This window comes from Rhamphochromis sp. 'chilingali', assembly GCF_963969265.1.
Source record: "Rhamphochromis sp. 'chilingali' genome assembly, chromosome: 2".
NCBI lineage: Eukaryota > Metazoa > Chordata > Actinopteri > Cichliformes > Cichlidae > Rhamphochromis > Rhamphochromis sp. 'chilingali'.
In genome coordinates this window covers 11,331,566-11,345,380 of record NC_137930.1, presented here as the reverse complement: position 1 = coordinate 11,345,380, position 13,815 = coordinate 11,331,566, and the positions used below count along the sequence as shown (strand labels likewise).

Genomic DNA, 13,815 nt, shown 5'->3' with positions numbered 1-13,815 from the left:
CACAGGTTTCTCCTGCCACATTTTGTGCTCTTCTTATCAATCTATTTTATACCTAATCTGTCCCATGATTTTTGCTGATGCATTTTTATTCATTGTGTAGCTCTTGATAGAGACTACATTTAATTGTTCCTCTCTACTAAGCAACTCTTAGTGGGGTTGCTGACTCAGTAGTATTGACCTGTTATTTACCTTATAACCTATAATTTTGAAGTTTTGTTTTTTTTTTCTAAATCTTTATGCTTTGGAATAATAATACAACCCAGATTCACAATTGAAGTGTAATGGTGTTCATTCTCGTCTTAAAGTGGTGGTGTTTTTACCGAATTAATTTTGCTTGTTTATTCGTTTTTTCACAGAAAAATGGTAAAATAAAGTAAATAACAGTCACTCTGGTTATCATTTGGAAACCTGTAGTTGGCAAGCAGATTTAACATATAGCTATTAAGCACGTTATGGCTTAGCTGCAGTGTTAAAATGTTGCTTGGAAGATTATTTCATCATATAATTATACACATCTCCATGTATATATGCATGTAAAACGCATATGACTTGTACAGACCACTAACTCTAGTCAATTCTGCAATTAGGGGGTTACTTTTATCTTTCATCTTTTGATTATTTTCCTGTCATCATTAACCTCCTAGGACCTGGCATCCACATATGTGGACATCATATTTTGGGTTATTTAGACCAAAATACTCAATTTTGCTCTACAGGGGCCTTATATCTAATTACGAGGACATTATACTATCAAAATTTTAAACGAATATCCTCATATGTGGCTCTCATTTTTCTTATAAACAAAAATTTGGTTAAAAAATAAATCTGGTAATTCTTTGTTTTTACATTCATAAGGTCCCAATCAGCCCAAATATCAAAGAGTAATTAAAAATGTATGCCGTGGAAGAGTTCGCGTCTTAGGAGGTTAAAATATATAAAGGTAGTCTAGAAGCCTATTGATTAGTGATTAATATAGTTTTAGCACAAGTAATGTGTATATAATGTTATTGTAATTCACATTGTTTTTGCAGTATAAAACACCTGGCAACTATTGATACTCACCAGAAATTATGACCGCTACAATTTTTCATAACCATGGTGCTCTGTACTACAAGTGCTACACACTACCGCGCCAGGAATTATTTGTGCAACCTGATTGGCTCTTTCTTTCTCACCAGACATCATGCATGTCATACTATTGGACAGCAAATACGGCCGTGATGCGTGGTTGTGATTGGTATTCTCCGATTGGTTGGAAGCTTTCAGGGGGTTCGTAGCGCCGCATCGTGCCTGTGAGCTGTGATTGGACAGGAAGCCAGGTGCTGTAGTACTGAAGTTACGCTGCCTCGTCACTGTCTGATATAAATACACCTCTACTTGACTACTGGAGGTTGCTGAGCTGGATATAAGAAACGCCGAAGAGAATAACCTTCATCGCTGAAGTTGACTACATACAGGTGAGAATCGCTACGAATATCCTGCAGCTACACATGTTCAGTTATGAAGAAAACACAAGAGAAATTTATTGTGCGTTGCTGTTAATCTGATTTTCACATGAGAATAAAGAATCGTTCTTGTGTGAGCACACACACACACACACACACACATATAAATAGATGTTTTAGTTAATGTAAGAATGTTAACACTGAAGACACAGACATGGCGAGTCAGACCCTTTAGTACAGGTTTATGACAGTGAGTGCATATATAAATATATACACCTCAGTTGGTCCGTCAGCTGTATTCTTCCGACTAGCAAACTGTCCGAAGAAACGCTTGTAGTCCGTACTGTGATCTATCAAAGTATGTGCCCTGCATAAGAATGTCATCAAACTAGTTACTTTTTAATTTTTTTTAATTTCATTTTTTTTTTTAATGAAAACAACATATTTTCATACGCAAGTGTCCCGTTAACTCAGTGTGGTAGACTATACTTTGGCTCCCAGGCATGCACTGCTTAAGTTCCAGGAAATCCAGTTGCCGTTGCCCTTTCACCCAATTTTGTTGCCCACTGTACTTATCTGGTCCCCGTCTAGTTCTATGTAGCCGTTTAGGTACGTATTCTGAATGGTATGAAAGCAAATATATAGTTATGGGCAGCTCCAGAAACGTGTCCTCCACTTTAAGCTAAGATTTAAGATTTGGTTCTGAAAATCTGCTGGGCCGACCTTTTGACTAGCTAATCTTACCGGCTTAATATGCATGTGGAGTGACAGTATATGTCAATATTTGATGATATTTATGTAAAGGTCAAGGAAAGAAAGAAGGTCATAGAATCAGTACAGCTGTAGCAAGTATATCACATTTGCTGTTCTCTTAGCTAACGTGGTTGCTAGCAATGCCACCCGTAATCGCAGCAAGTCGGCTAACGTTATCTGTCAGATTATTGGTAAAGAGATCATCAGTAAATAGACTAATATCAGTACACTGTTCTTTTCTAGTATTACTTTTTGTGCTTTCTAAATACTTTCTAATAAGTCTCAAACTAGCATACAGTTTGAGAGTTGGATTTTATTGTTTATGATTATTAGCCTGTAATGACTCGTGCTCTGCGACGTTGTTGTAATTAAATAAAATGTACCCCCATAATTATGCAGCTGTAAAGGTTTCGGTGCTGATGCCTGTGCATAAGTAATATTGTTATATTAGTTTATTTTGGCTGTACATTTTCAACCCTTATACAACCAATTTTATCCCTTTTCATCATCAGCATCTGTTAGTGTAGGGTATTTTAGTCTGAAGCCTGTTGAGGTAAATGTTGCTGTAATTTGGTGCTATATAAATAAAACTGATTTGAATGAGATATAACCAAGTACTTACCTGTCAATGGGGCTGGTCATATGCCAGTATTTTAAGGCTGAATGGTGATACTTAACATATGGATTTTTCCATATTTTCTATAAAAACATTAAAATTGTGCCATTTACTAACCTACTGATTTAACTTGTGTTAGAGTGATTCAGATTTCACCATCAGAGAGTGAATCCAAAACTGCATACTCACAGATGTAGATACTGGAACTGCTGCATATAGCTACTTAACATATATGATCAAATCCTTATTTTGTTTAACAAATTATCAGTATAAATTAACTCCTGTATGTATCCATCCACCCTGTTTATTGACATTTTTAAAACTGGTGTGCTTGGAAACTAAGAGCATATCTGTTTTTATGTGTTATCTGTGTGTTATTAATATAATGTTTAATATAAAACCCCTTCTTGTCCCCTAATTTGTTCAGGATGCCTGGCTCAGCCCCAGTTAGTTACCTGGGACCATGGCCTAAAGATGTGGGTATCATTGCCTTAGAACTGTACTTCCCATCCCAATATGTGGACCAGACTGAGTTGGAGGAGTTTGATGGTGTGCCCGCTGGTAAATACACCGTGGGCTTGGGCCAAGCTCGCATGGGCTTTTGTTCAGACCGTGAGGATATAAATTCTCTCTGCCTGACTGTGGTCCAGAGGTTGATGGAGAAGAATGCTCTATCCTACAACAGCATTGGTCGACTGGAAGTTGGTACTGAAACCATCATTGACAAGTCCAAGTCTGTCAAGACAGCCCTCATGCAGCTATTTGAGAACTCTGGCAATACAGATGTGGAGGGAATTGACACCACAAATGCTTGCTATGGTGGTACAGCTGCACTCTTCAACGCTGTCAACTGGGTGGAATCCAGCTCATGGGATGGTGAGTAAGCTTTTGTTAATGTTAAGCTGCTTTTGTTTATATCAAAAATTACCAGAAATATCTCATGTTTTCCAGTCAAAGCTGACCTCTCTAAACCCCAAAAGGTAAAATTTTACAATTAGATAAACCAAAGAAATCCACAAAATGTAAACATTTGAGATGCTGGAGCTCCAGAGTGGTTTCCATTTTTTGTTTAATAACTTAAGTAGTCTCCAAAGTGCATTGCACTGCTATAGTTATCATCCCAGTCCACTTAAAAAAAGTCTTTCAGTTAAGCATAATTACTCAGCATTACCCAGCAAGTCATGCAGCAATGTAATTTCATGAATGTTCACTTATTAGTGTTACAAGTTCTTCATATTTCACAAATCATTGTGTGTTAGTGAGCTGTGGCTTAGGTGAGTGAGCAGGGCGTCTACCAATCAGAAGCTTGGTGAATTGAACAGTTTCCTCAGATGTGTCCGTCGTGCGATCATGTGACTGTTAGACAAAAGTGCTGAATGAACGCTCTGGGTTCTCAACTTGAGAACAAAGGTCTAGAATCGACTCTGTGTGCAGTCATAGCGCCCAAAATATAACACATGTAAGCTTTTTGAAAAGCCACAGTGGCTTTTTTTTTAAATCTCTTCACCAGTGTTTAGTGACATGCTGACTCAAACATATCTCTCTTGTAAATGAGACACTAAGTCTCAGCGGGATTACCTGTATAAATAAAGTTTAAATAAAGTTAAAACATTATATTATGCATGAAAACTTAAGTAGATAGACTTGTATATGCAGTATGTGGGGTATGTAGGTATTTTTACTCAGTTGTATATAGCATTTGTATTCTATTTTTATCTTATTGTATATTTTATTCTATTTTATTCTACTGTATATAGTATTTTATTCTATTCTGTACAGTTGTGTACTGTATTTATTCTTATTGTATTCTAATTTTTGCTTCATAACTTTTGCAATGTCCACTTCCTGCTGTGACAAAACAAATTTCCCACGTGTGGGACTAATAAAGGTTATCTTATCTTATCTTATGTGTGTGTCTTTTTGGTGTAGTCTGTGTTGAGTGTACCTGAAGCAGCTTCTGTTTTTCTAAAAAGAATGCCTTAGTGATTTCCTGCTCCTTGTGTTTCTTCTCTGCAGGACGTTATGCTTTGGTGGTAGCAGGGGACATTGCTGTCTATGCCACAGGAAGCGCCCGGCCTACAGGGGGGGCTGGTGCTGTGGCCATCCTGATTGGGCCTAATGCTCCTCTGGCCTTTGAGCGAGGTCAGTTAATTGATAGCTTTGTTTCTTATGCTCAGTCTCTGAGACAGAGCTTTTGAGAAAGAAATTATACATTTTTGGAAAAAAGTTTTTCTGCTCAGATGAGTTATGATATAAGCACTTGTAATGGATACACCAGTAGGACTGTGTTAAATCTGTTAGTAGATAAAATGTATCCAGAAATGACCTCAGTCGTGCAACGTTTTAAATGAGCATCGCACAAAATGTGTCTGAACATATGTCTTTTGACATTTGTGGTAAAATGAGGGAATGACTGAAGTTGTTGTTTTTAATATACAGGCCTACGGGGAACCCACATGCAGCATGCATATGACTTCTATAAGCCAGACATGGTGTCAGAGTATCCTGTTGTAGATGGCAAGCTGTCGATACAGTGCTACCTGAGTGCCTTGGACCGCTGCTACTCTGTGTACCGCAACAAAATCCATGCACAGTGGCAACGAGGTTGGTAGTATATAGAAAGACACACACATGTCTGGTTTGCTATCCTCGTGAGGACATCTCATTGACATTATGCTTTCCCTAGCCGCTTACCCTAACCCTAACCCTAACCATCAAAAATGAATGCCTAATCCTTACCCTAAACCTTAACCATAACGCAATTGTAACCATGACACTAAAACCACATTTTGAGTCTTCAAACTCATGGGGACATGGATTTTGGTCCCCATCAGGCCTGTTGGTCCCAAAGAATAGTAAATTTCGTATTTTGGACCCCCCCAAATAGGAAAAACCAGTACACACACACACCTTGGCCAGAAAAATTACTTCTTTGGTTTTCTCTCAAGGTCAGCGGTTTGGTATAAACTGCTCTGTGGTATGGGGTCTGTAAATTGGAGTATGAGCCAAAAGCTCTTAGCTGCCCCTTTCTTTTTATTGAACAATGTGTTTTGATTTTGAACTGAAGTCACAAAGAATCTAAATCAAGCCCTAAAAACTAGCAGGAATTTATGCTGAGCTAGGAAGAAGTGCAACAAGATTTGAGTTGTATGTAGAAAAAACATGTTCAAGAGAAGTGTTGGTTTGAGTGAAACTCTTATCTATCATTTCAAACTGTCATTTACACCTGTGCCGTATGTAGCCTAGTGTGGTAGTACTGCTTGAGCTACACACAAGATAACCATTGTGTCATTCAGTAAATTAATTTTTTCACATGGTCTTTAATCATTATATTTTCTAACAGAGGGTTCAGATAAGAGCTTCAGCCTGGAGGACTTTGGCTTTTTAGTCTTCCACTCTCCTTATTGCAAGCTGGTACAGAAGTCATTGGCAAGACTGATGCTGAATGACTTTCTGAACCACCCCAGCCCAAACACTGAGACCGGACCCTTCACAGGCCTCGAAGCCTTCAGGTACTCTCAAAGTAAAGCACCTGGCCAGATAGTTTGTTTTAAAGTCGTGAGCTCAAGTGTAATTGCTAGTTTTGGACATATTTAGACATTTTCATCATTTGTACTTTTATACAAACACAAAGGGGGGAAAAGCACTTGTAGTAGTTTTCTTACTCATTGTGTGTTGCAGAGATGTACAGCCAGAGGATACCTACTTTGACCGGGATGTGGAGAAGGCATTCATGAAGGCCAGTACAGATATGTTTGAGAGGAAGACCAAGGCATCCCTGCTAATCTCCAACCAGAATGGAAACATGTACACCCCCTCTGTCTATGGCTGCCTGGCATCACTTATTGCACAGTATGTCTCATTGTCTTTTCTTCCTTTTGCATTTATTTGTCCACTGAGGTCAAACATTAGTTTGAATCACGTGCTTAAGAAGGTTGAAGTCAAAGCCTGGATTAACCTATAATAAATAAATTAAAGGCAGCAACACATGGGTGCAATAGTTTAGCTGTCTGCTGGAGCAGATGAACATATGCTGCAAGTCTTAAAGTAATGTCCTGGGTTCAACTCCAGTCTGAGCTCTTTGCTGCATGTCTTTCCCCACCTTCCTGTCTGCTCTTCACTGCACTATCTAGTCAAGGCAAAAAAGACAAAATCCACTCAGACTTGAGGCATAATTAAAATTCTGTGGGATGTGCTCCAAATTTTGTGTTAGGCTTTGTGTGTGTGTGTGTGTGTGTGTGTGTGTGTGTGTGTGTGTGTGTGTGTGTGTGTGTGTGTGTGTGAGTGAGCGCACAATTTTCCTTTCTTTTCTTTTCTTTTTCTTTTTTTTAAAATCCATGTTATAGTTCACTTCTCAACTGCCTGAATAATAAAGGCTGAACAGATCACATAGAAGTCCTGAATCCATACTGATTCCACAACACTAACATCAAGAGTCTCTTTGGATCCTTGTCCTTGATTTGAAATGCTTGTCCTGCTAAGATTACTATTTATTTGGGACTAGTTTTACTCATCCAGTATGTATATTTAAAAAAAAAAAAAAAAAAATATATATATATATATGTATATATATATGTATATATATGTATATATATATATATATATATATATATATATATATATATATATATATATATATTTGTTGCCTCTGTTGTAGACACACACCATCACAAATGGCAGGACAAAGGATTGGAGTTTTCTCCTATGGTTCAGGATTTGCTGCTACACTGTATTCTCTCAGAGTGACACAGGACCATATCCCTGGTAAGTCATATATTTTACAATTGACTTGTGTGACATAAGTAAAATTGCAAACTTTTGCCATTAAAAACAGTAGAAAGAAACTGTAGTTCATTTCTGGTTGGTTGTCTGTGTCAGGATCTAGTCTGGACAAACTTGTATTGAGCCTAAGCGACCTGAAGACAAGACTGGACTCGAGGAAGAAAGTTTCGCCAGCTCTTTTCTCTGAGAATATGAAGCTGCGAGAAGACACACACCACTTGGGTATGACCTCGCTTTTGTTGCTTGGTTATTATTTTTCCATATTTCTGACAGCAAGGACACTAAGAGCTGTCACAAACGCACAAAATAGCGTTCATGTAAGCACAAATAGAAAATGTTAATTGTGATGTTTACAGTAATGACAAGTATGTGATTCTTGTTCTAATATAATTAAAGAGCTTCACAACGGCTTTTGCTGTGCCCTAATATAAAATGTTACTTGGTTATTTATATATTATTCTGCACAAAGAAACATGATTAACAAATCTTGATTGACTGATTTAAGTCAAAAACAAAAATAGAAGATTCACACCCCAGGTAAATGTAAGACAGTGTACCCTGACTTTGCTTTCAAATTCACACATCTGAAGAGTACTTCAATGGAAAGTCTTTAACTTGTCAGAGTCTTGCCTCAGTAAAATAGGCTGGTTTGGCTAAAACGCTCACTGAGTTATTCACACACACAACTAGACTGGTATTTGGAATAATGGCTTGTTTACACTGATCACTTTTTTTTTTTCTTCCATACAGCCAACTATGTCCCACAAGGCTCTGTTGAGGATCTGTTCCCAGGTACATGGTACTTGACGCGAGTGGATGACAAACACCGCAGGGAATATGCCCGCAGACCTCTGGATGATGACCTGCCAGCAGAATCAGAACGGGTTCGCTCAAGCAGTGCCACAGAGGTACAGGAGGAATAAATATTTGGGCAGTTTTCTATCTTTCATATAGACAAAATGAATTCTGTAACAGTATTTTTTTTTTAATCTGTAAATGACTATATGAGCAGTCCCTTATAGAAACAAATGACATGGTGGGCATGTAAGAGTCCACATGCTTAGTAAGAGTATAAAACCTTTAATTGGTGAATCTAAATTGGCCATAGGTGTGAATGCGAGTACGAATGTCTGTCATCCCTGGCGATCCATCCGGGGTGTACCCAACCTCTTGCCCTATGGTAGCTGGAATAGGCTCCAACCTCCCTACGACTCTGATATGGATAAGTGGAAGAGCGTGGATGGATGAATGGATGAAATCACCCAGCTATTTTATATAATTTAGTTATATTCGGGTTGTGGGGGCTGCAGGCTAAACAGAGAACCACCTCTTCCAGCTTATCTGGGGGAACACTGTAGCATTCCCAGGCCAGTCGGTAGATGTCATCTCTCCAACGTGTTCTGAGGCTGAGCCTTCCTCCTCAGTATGACAAGCCCAGCTGGTGTTGCAACACTTTATTCAGGAGGCGACCACCTCAACTGTCTTCTTTTGTAGCTGCTGTGCTCTAAACCTTTCCTGAATGACTGAACTCCTCAGCCTGTTCTAAGGGAAAGCCCATCCACCTTGCAGAGACAGCTCGTTTCCACAGCTGGTATCAGCAATCTCATTCTTTTACATTTAGAAAAAGAACTAACAACTAGAAGAAGAAGAATAGTAAAGAATAAAGAGAAACAGGAACTCAGTAGTGTGAATGCTTTACAAAGCACACAATAAGCTTGTCAACAAAAAGATCAGGTGAGATTAAGAGATTTATGGGGTTTGTCAACAACAATCTCAGAGCAGCAGCTCCACCTGGTGGTAGATAGCATTTAGAAGACAGCAATTTACTGATATTTGGCATCAATTGAAAACAATTACATTAAACAACTAGTACATCTGGTACCAACTAGTGACAGTAGTGACGATTACTCCTGTAGTTGTCTAGTCATGCACATTCCTATACGCTATATTGCCAAAGGCATTTGTTTGTCTGCCTTCACATGCATATGAATTTAAATGACATCCCTTCCTTAATCCATCTAGTTTAATGTAATGTCAGTCCACTATTTGTGGCAGGAGCCTCCATTAGACACTTCCCTTTCCAGAATTGCATTCTTGAGGTCAGACATTGCTGTTGGGTGAGAAGGCCTGGCTCATGGTCACCTCTTTAATTCGTCCCAAAGGTGTTCTATAGGTTTGAGATCAGGACTCAGTCAAGTTCTTTGACACCAAATTCCCTCATCCATGTCTTTATGGACATGGCTTTGTACACTGGTGTGCAGTCATGTCGGAACAGGAAGAGGGGCTCCCCAAACTGGTCTCTAAAAGTTGGGAGCATCAAATTGTCCAAAATGTCTTGGATGCTGAATCATTAAGAGTTCCTCTCATTAGAACTAAGGAGCTGAGCCCTTCCTGAAAAACAACCCCACACCATAATCCCCAATACATTAAAAGTTCTTTTGGCAACAGCCAAACCCAGACTTGTCCATTGAATTGCCAAACAGAGAGTCGTGATTTGTAACTGGAGAGAACATGTCTCAGCTGCTCTAACAAATGATCTGCTTTGCATTGCACTTGGTGGTGAAAGGGTTGGATAAGTTTTCATCCAGGGATATGCGTTCCACGAAGCTCTTTGCACATTGTCCTTGAGCTAATTTCCACAGGAAGTTTGGAGGTGTTGATTCTGCAGAATGTTGCAAACTCTGCACCTCAGCATCCTCAGATTTTTACACGGCGTACCGCTTGGTGGCTGTCATTCCTAATCACTTCCACTTTGTTTTAATACAACTAAGAGAGTACTGTGGAATGGGAAAGAAATTCCACTGGTGGCATTCTATCACACTACCACACTTGTCATCTCAGATTTAAACTGGTCAGATGGTTCTTTTTCTCAGTGGAAATGCAAACAAGCAGTGGTCTGAAGGAACCATTTGGCTTCCTGAAAAGTGTTCCTGGGCACTTGGATGGATGACGGTTTATGTAAAACATAAATGTGGAGGAACCTGTGATTCAGAAGAGAAAGCTTGTCAGCATTCTCTCTCTGCATGTCTTGGTGTACCTAGACAAGATACTGAAGCCCTTTTCCCCATCTACGAAAGAATCCCCCTGCACATGCAGCATTGCTTCTCCCATATAATCAGAGGGCTCTAACTTGTCAAAATGCAATATATGGACAGTAATGAATTGTTTCATGATGTTGATTATTTTTTCTTCTTTCAGCACATCCCAAGTCCAGTAAAGAAGATGCCTCGTATGCCTGCAGCCACGGCTGGCTCTGAAAGAGCCGTCAGCAACTGAAAGTACTCTGCACTTACTTGGAGAATTATTAAGTTCCAGCAGTTTGGAAACTATGCGAGACAATAGAGATCAGATGAATAGCAACAGAAAGTGCTGTGCCGTGCAAAATTATGATTAAATCTCCATTAGTGGAGGACTACAAACAGCTGGAGTCCCCTTGTCTTCATGTGTTACTGCAGGACAGTAAACCTGAGCAGAGTCTGTTACCACAATATTTTATTTTAGTTATCCTTTATTTCAACTTTTATATTTCATGAACAGCTATATTTGGGAGAACCATAAACAGACATAGACATAGCATGATTGATTCTGACAGCTGCCAACCAGTGATGATGTGACTTCAGGTTTTCCTCTAATGAAACAGAACGAAGAGTATGTGTCACCTGTTTTTATGATTTAAAATTGTACTGCTGTCACAGCATATGATGGAGGTGCTGACTTTACAATGTCACTTGGTCATCATAAACCAGAACAGTTCAACACAAGAGGCAAAATGATGCTATATAAAGAGGAGCTTTTTCCAGTAGGCAAATGGTGCGTTATATTTAAACTTCTGATTCCGGGAGCCAAATATCTAAAACCCAATGTAAATCTGTAAAAAGAAAAAAAAAGAAAATATGCACTGTAGCATACTGTATACTTTGTAACACATACCTGGTTTTATTTTGTTGAGACACCAATCAATTTATTGAGGGGTTATTGTAAGAAAATGTTTAATAGTGTTAAACATTTCACTGATAAATAAATCAAAAATATCAAACTGTCTATGGCTTCTAATTTCCCATTTTTAAAAGAACTTTGTGTGAATTTGAGAAACTGGTCAGACAAGAAAAGACATGTTCTTGGACAGAGGGAACTTTAGCTGAAACTTCATATTTGCAGTCTAATTCATTAAACTGGGTAAGGTCATTGGTTGCATTGTCATTCATTGTTATTTTCTAAACCTGTTCTGTTCACTTACAGAAGTAAATAGCAAGCAAGTTATTTATTGCCTCTATGTGTACAGAAACAGTTCACTTTATTACAGGAAACAAAAAGGGGAAAGAAGATTATTTAAAAATGTCATGGAAACATTATAGCCAGTGCCTGCAAGGTTTTCTTCTTGTGATGTGGCCCTTTTTAAGAAATCTGAAATTTACATTCATCCAATCTAATCAGTGTTTCAGGGGGGAAAAATATAGGTACTGTACAAACAACTGCTAGAAATCCTTTGTAAACCTTCTTGAATTTGAGTAATTTATCCTATCATTCTTGAAAGTGCAGTCTGATCTTCTAATTAAATTTAGTTGTTAAATTTACACAAATTTACATGTGTACTTTTAGGTTTCTGTTGCAAACAGTGCAAGCAGAAAGCAGCCAAACAATTTCATTTCAGTAACTTGTAGTTTGACAACCTCGTAGAAGCAGGAACTTCCATCAGAAATTTCCTGTAGCTGCTTGTCATACTTATACAAAACATGGAAGAATCCTTTATTATTCCTGTAGAATGAGGGTGACTACATATGTATTCCAGTCACTGCCTTACACATACATACATTAGATTGGCATAAATTGAGTTGATAAATCTACCATCATCCTCATATTTGTCATCATTTGACTATTTATATATCAAAGTGCTTGAGAAATTGAACATAAAGTGATATAAAAAAGGGGGTTGCCTTTCTGATTTCCTCTTTTTCAATTGTTTGTTACACTTAAATGTTTCAAATCAAACACATTTAAATATTAGACAAAGATAACACAAGGAAACAGAAAATACAGTTTCAACATGGCACCATCACACTACCTCCACCATATTTTACTGGTGGTATGATTTTTTTGTTTTTGAAATGCTTTGGAAATGTAATGAACACACACCATTAAATTTCTCATAATTAGGTTAGTTATCAGAATTGGATTGTTGTGGGCAGCATAGTGGTGCTGTGGTTAGCACTGTTGCCTCACCTTAGGCCCATCCCTGTGTTTGCGTCAGTTCTCTCTGGGTGCTCCAGCTTCCTCCCACAGTCCAAAGGCTTGCAGTGATGGGTGTGAATGGTTCTCAGTCTCTGTTAGCCCTGTGATGTGCAGGCGACCTGTCCAGGGTATAGCCCACCTTTTGCCCTAGGAGAGGCTGGGATAGACTGATTAACTAAAGACTAAAAACATCTTAAGTTCAGATTAAAATGCAAACATACTGTTATCCTGTTCTAATAGGTGGAAACACCTAATGTTTTCCCGCCTCATATATACTTCACACTGCGGAAAACAATGTGTCTCCCTCTTTAATAGATTAAGGAATTTGTGATTATGATTTTGCAAGGATCACAACTAAACGGGATGTGGGATTTATTGTGCATCATTTATGTGGCATTAAATTTAGAATAGATACAACAATGCTGTTGTCTATTAGAGGCTTTCAAGAATCTAGTTTTTGATTAGATTCTAAATTGCCAATATTTCCTGGATATTTTTTTTTTTCAAATAATAAGGAGAGTTATTATATTTTAAATCCTCTAACTACTAACTGCAACACTGTAGTTAACAGAATTGTCAGCTAATTATTAAGCTGTTAAACTAACTCTACTCACCCATGATGTTGAGTGTGCATGGTAACAATGCTAATGTAATTGTTTTTACATGTGTAAATAGCTTTGAATTAAAATAAAACATATGCAGAAATATACAAGATCTCGGGTTACTTAAAGCAGTAAAACTGCTTTAAAATGATGGAAAATGTCTATGTTTTTACACAATGGTAATTTTCTGTTATTTCTGTACATCTATCCAAAATAATTTGCCATAAAAGAACACAAAATGTCTGTTTAGGTGGCAAAATAGATGACTAATTTGTTTTAGTAAGTTGCTTATTTGACAGAAGAAATAGCCATCTATCCATTTTCCTTCACTGATTTTAAATAACATTTCACTAAACTTAATTCACCACTAGTACTTGCAACTTGCAGA

General features: G+C 38.0%; 1 protein-coding gene across 1 annotated transcript; it reads left to right on the top strand.

Annotated features, from left to right (window-relative positions):
• Positions 1-1,306: 1,306 nt before the first annotated feature.
• On the top strand, positions 1,307-11,632 carry hmgcs1 (3-hydroxy-3-methylglutaryl-CoA synthase 1 (soluble)). Its single transcript, XM_080875018.1, has 10 exons — positions 1,307-1,457; positions 3,242-3,690; positions 4,831-4,956; positions 5,254-5,418; positions 6,158-6,326; positions 6,496-6,666; positions 7,472-7,578; positions 7,693-7,818; positions 8,347-8,504; positions 10,795-11,632. Exons 2-10 carry the CDS (start codon positions 3,243-3,245, stop codon positions 10,870-10,872), a joined length of 1,548 nt encoding a protein of 515 aa, XP_080731144.1. The 5' UTR covers positions 1,307-1,457; position 3,242; the 3' UTR covers positions 10,873-11,632.
• Positions 11,633-13,815: the final 2,183 nt, after the last annotated feature.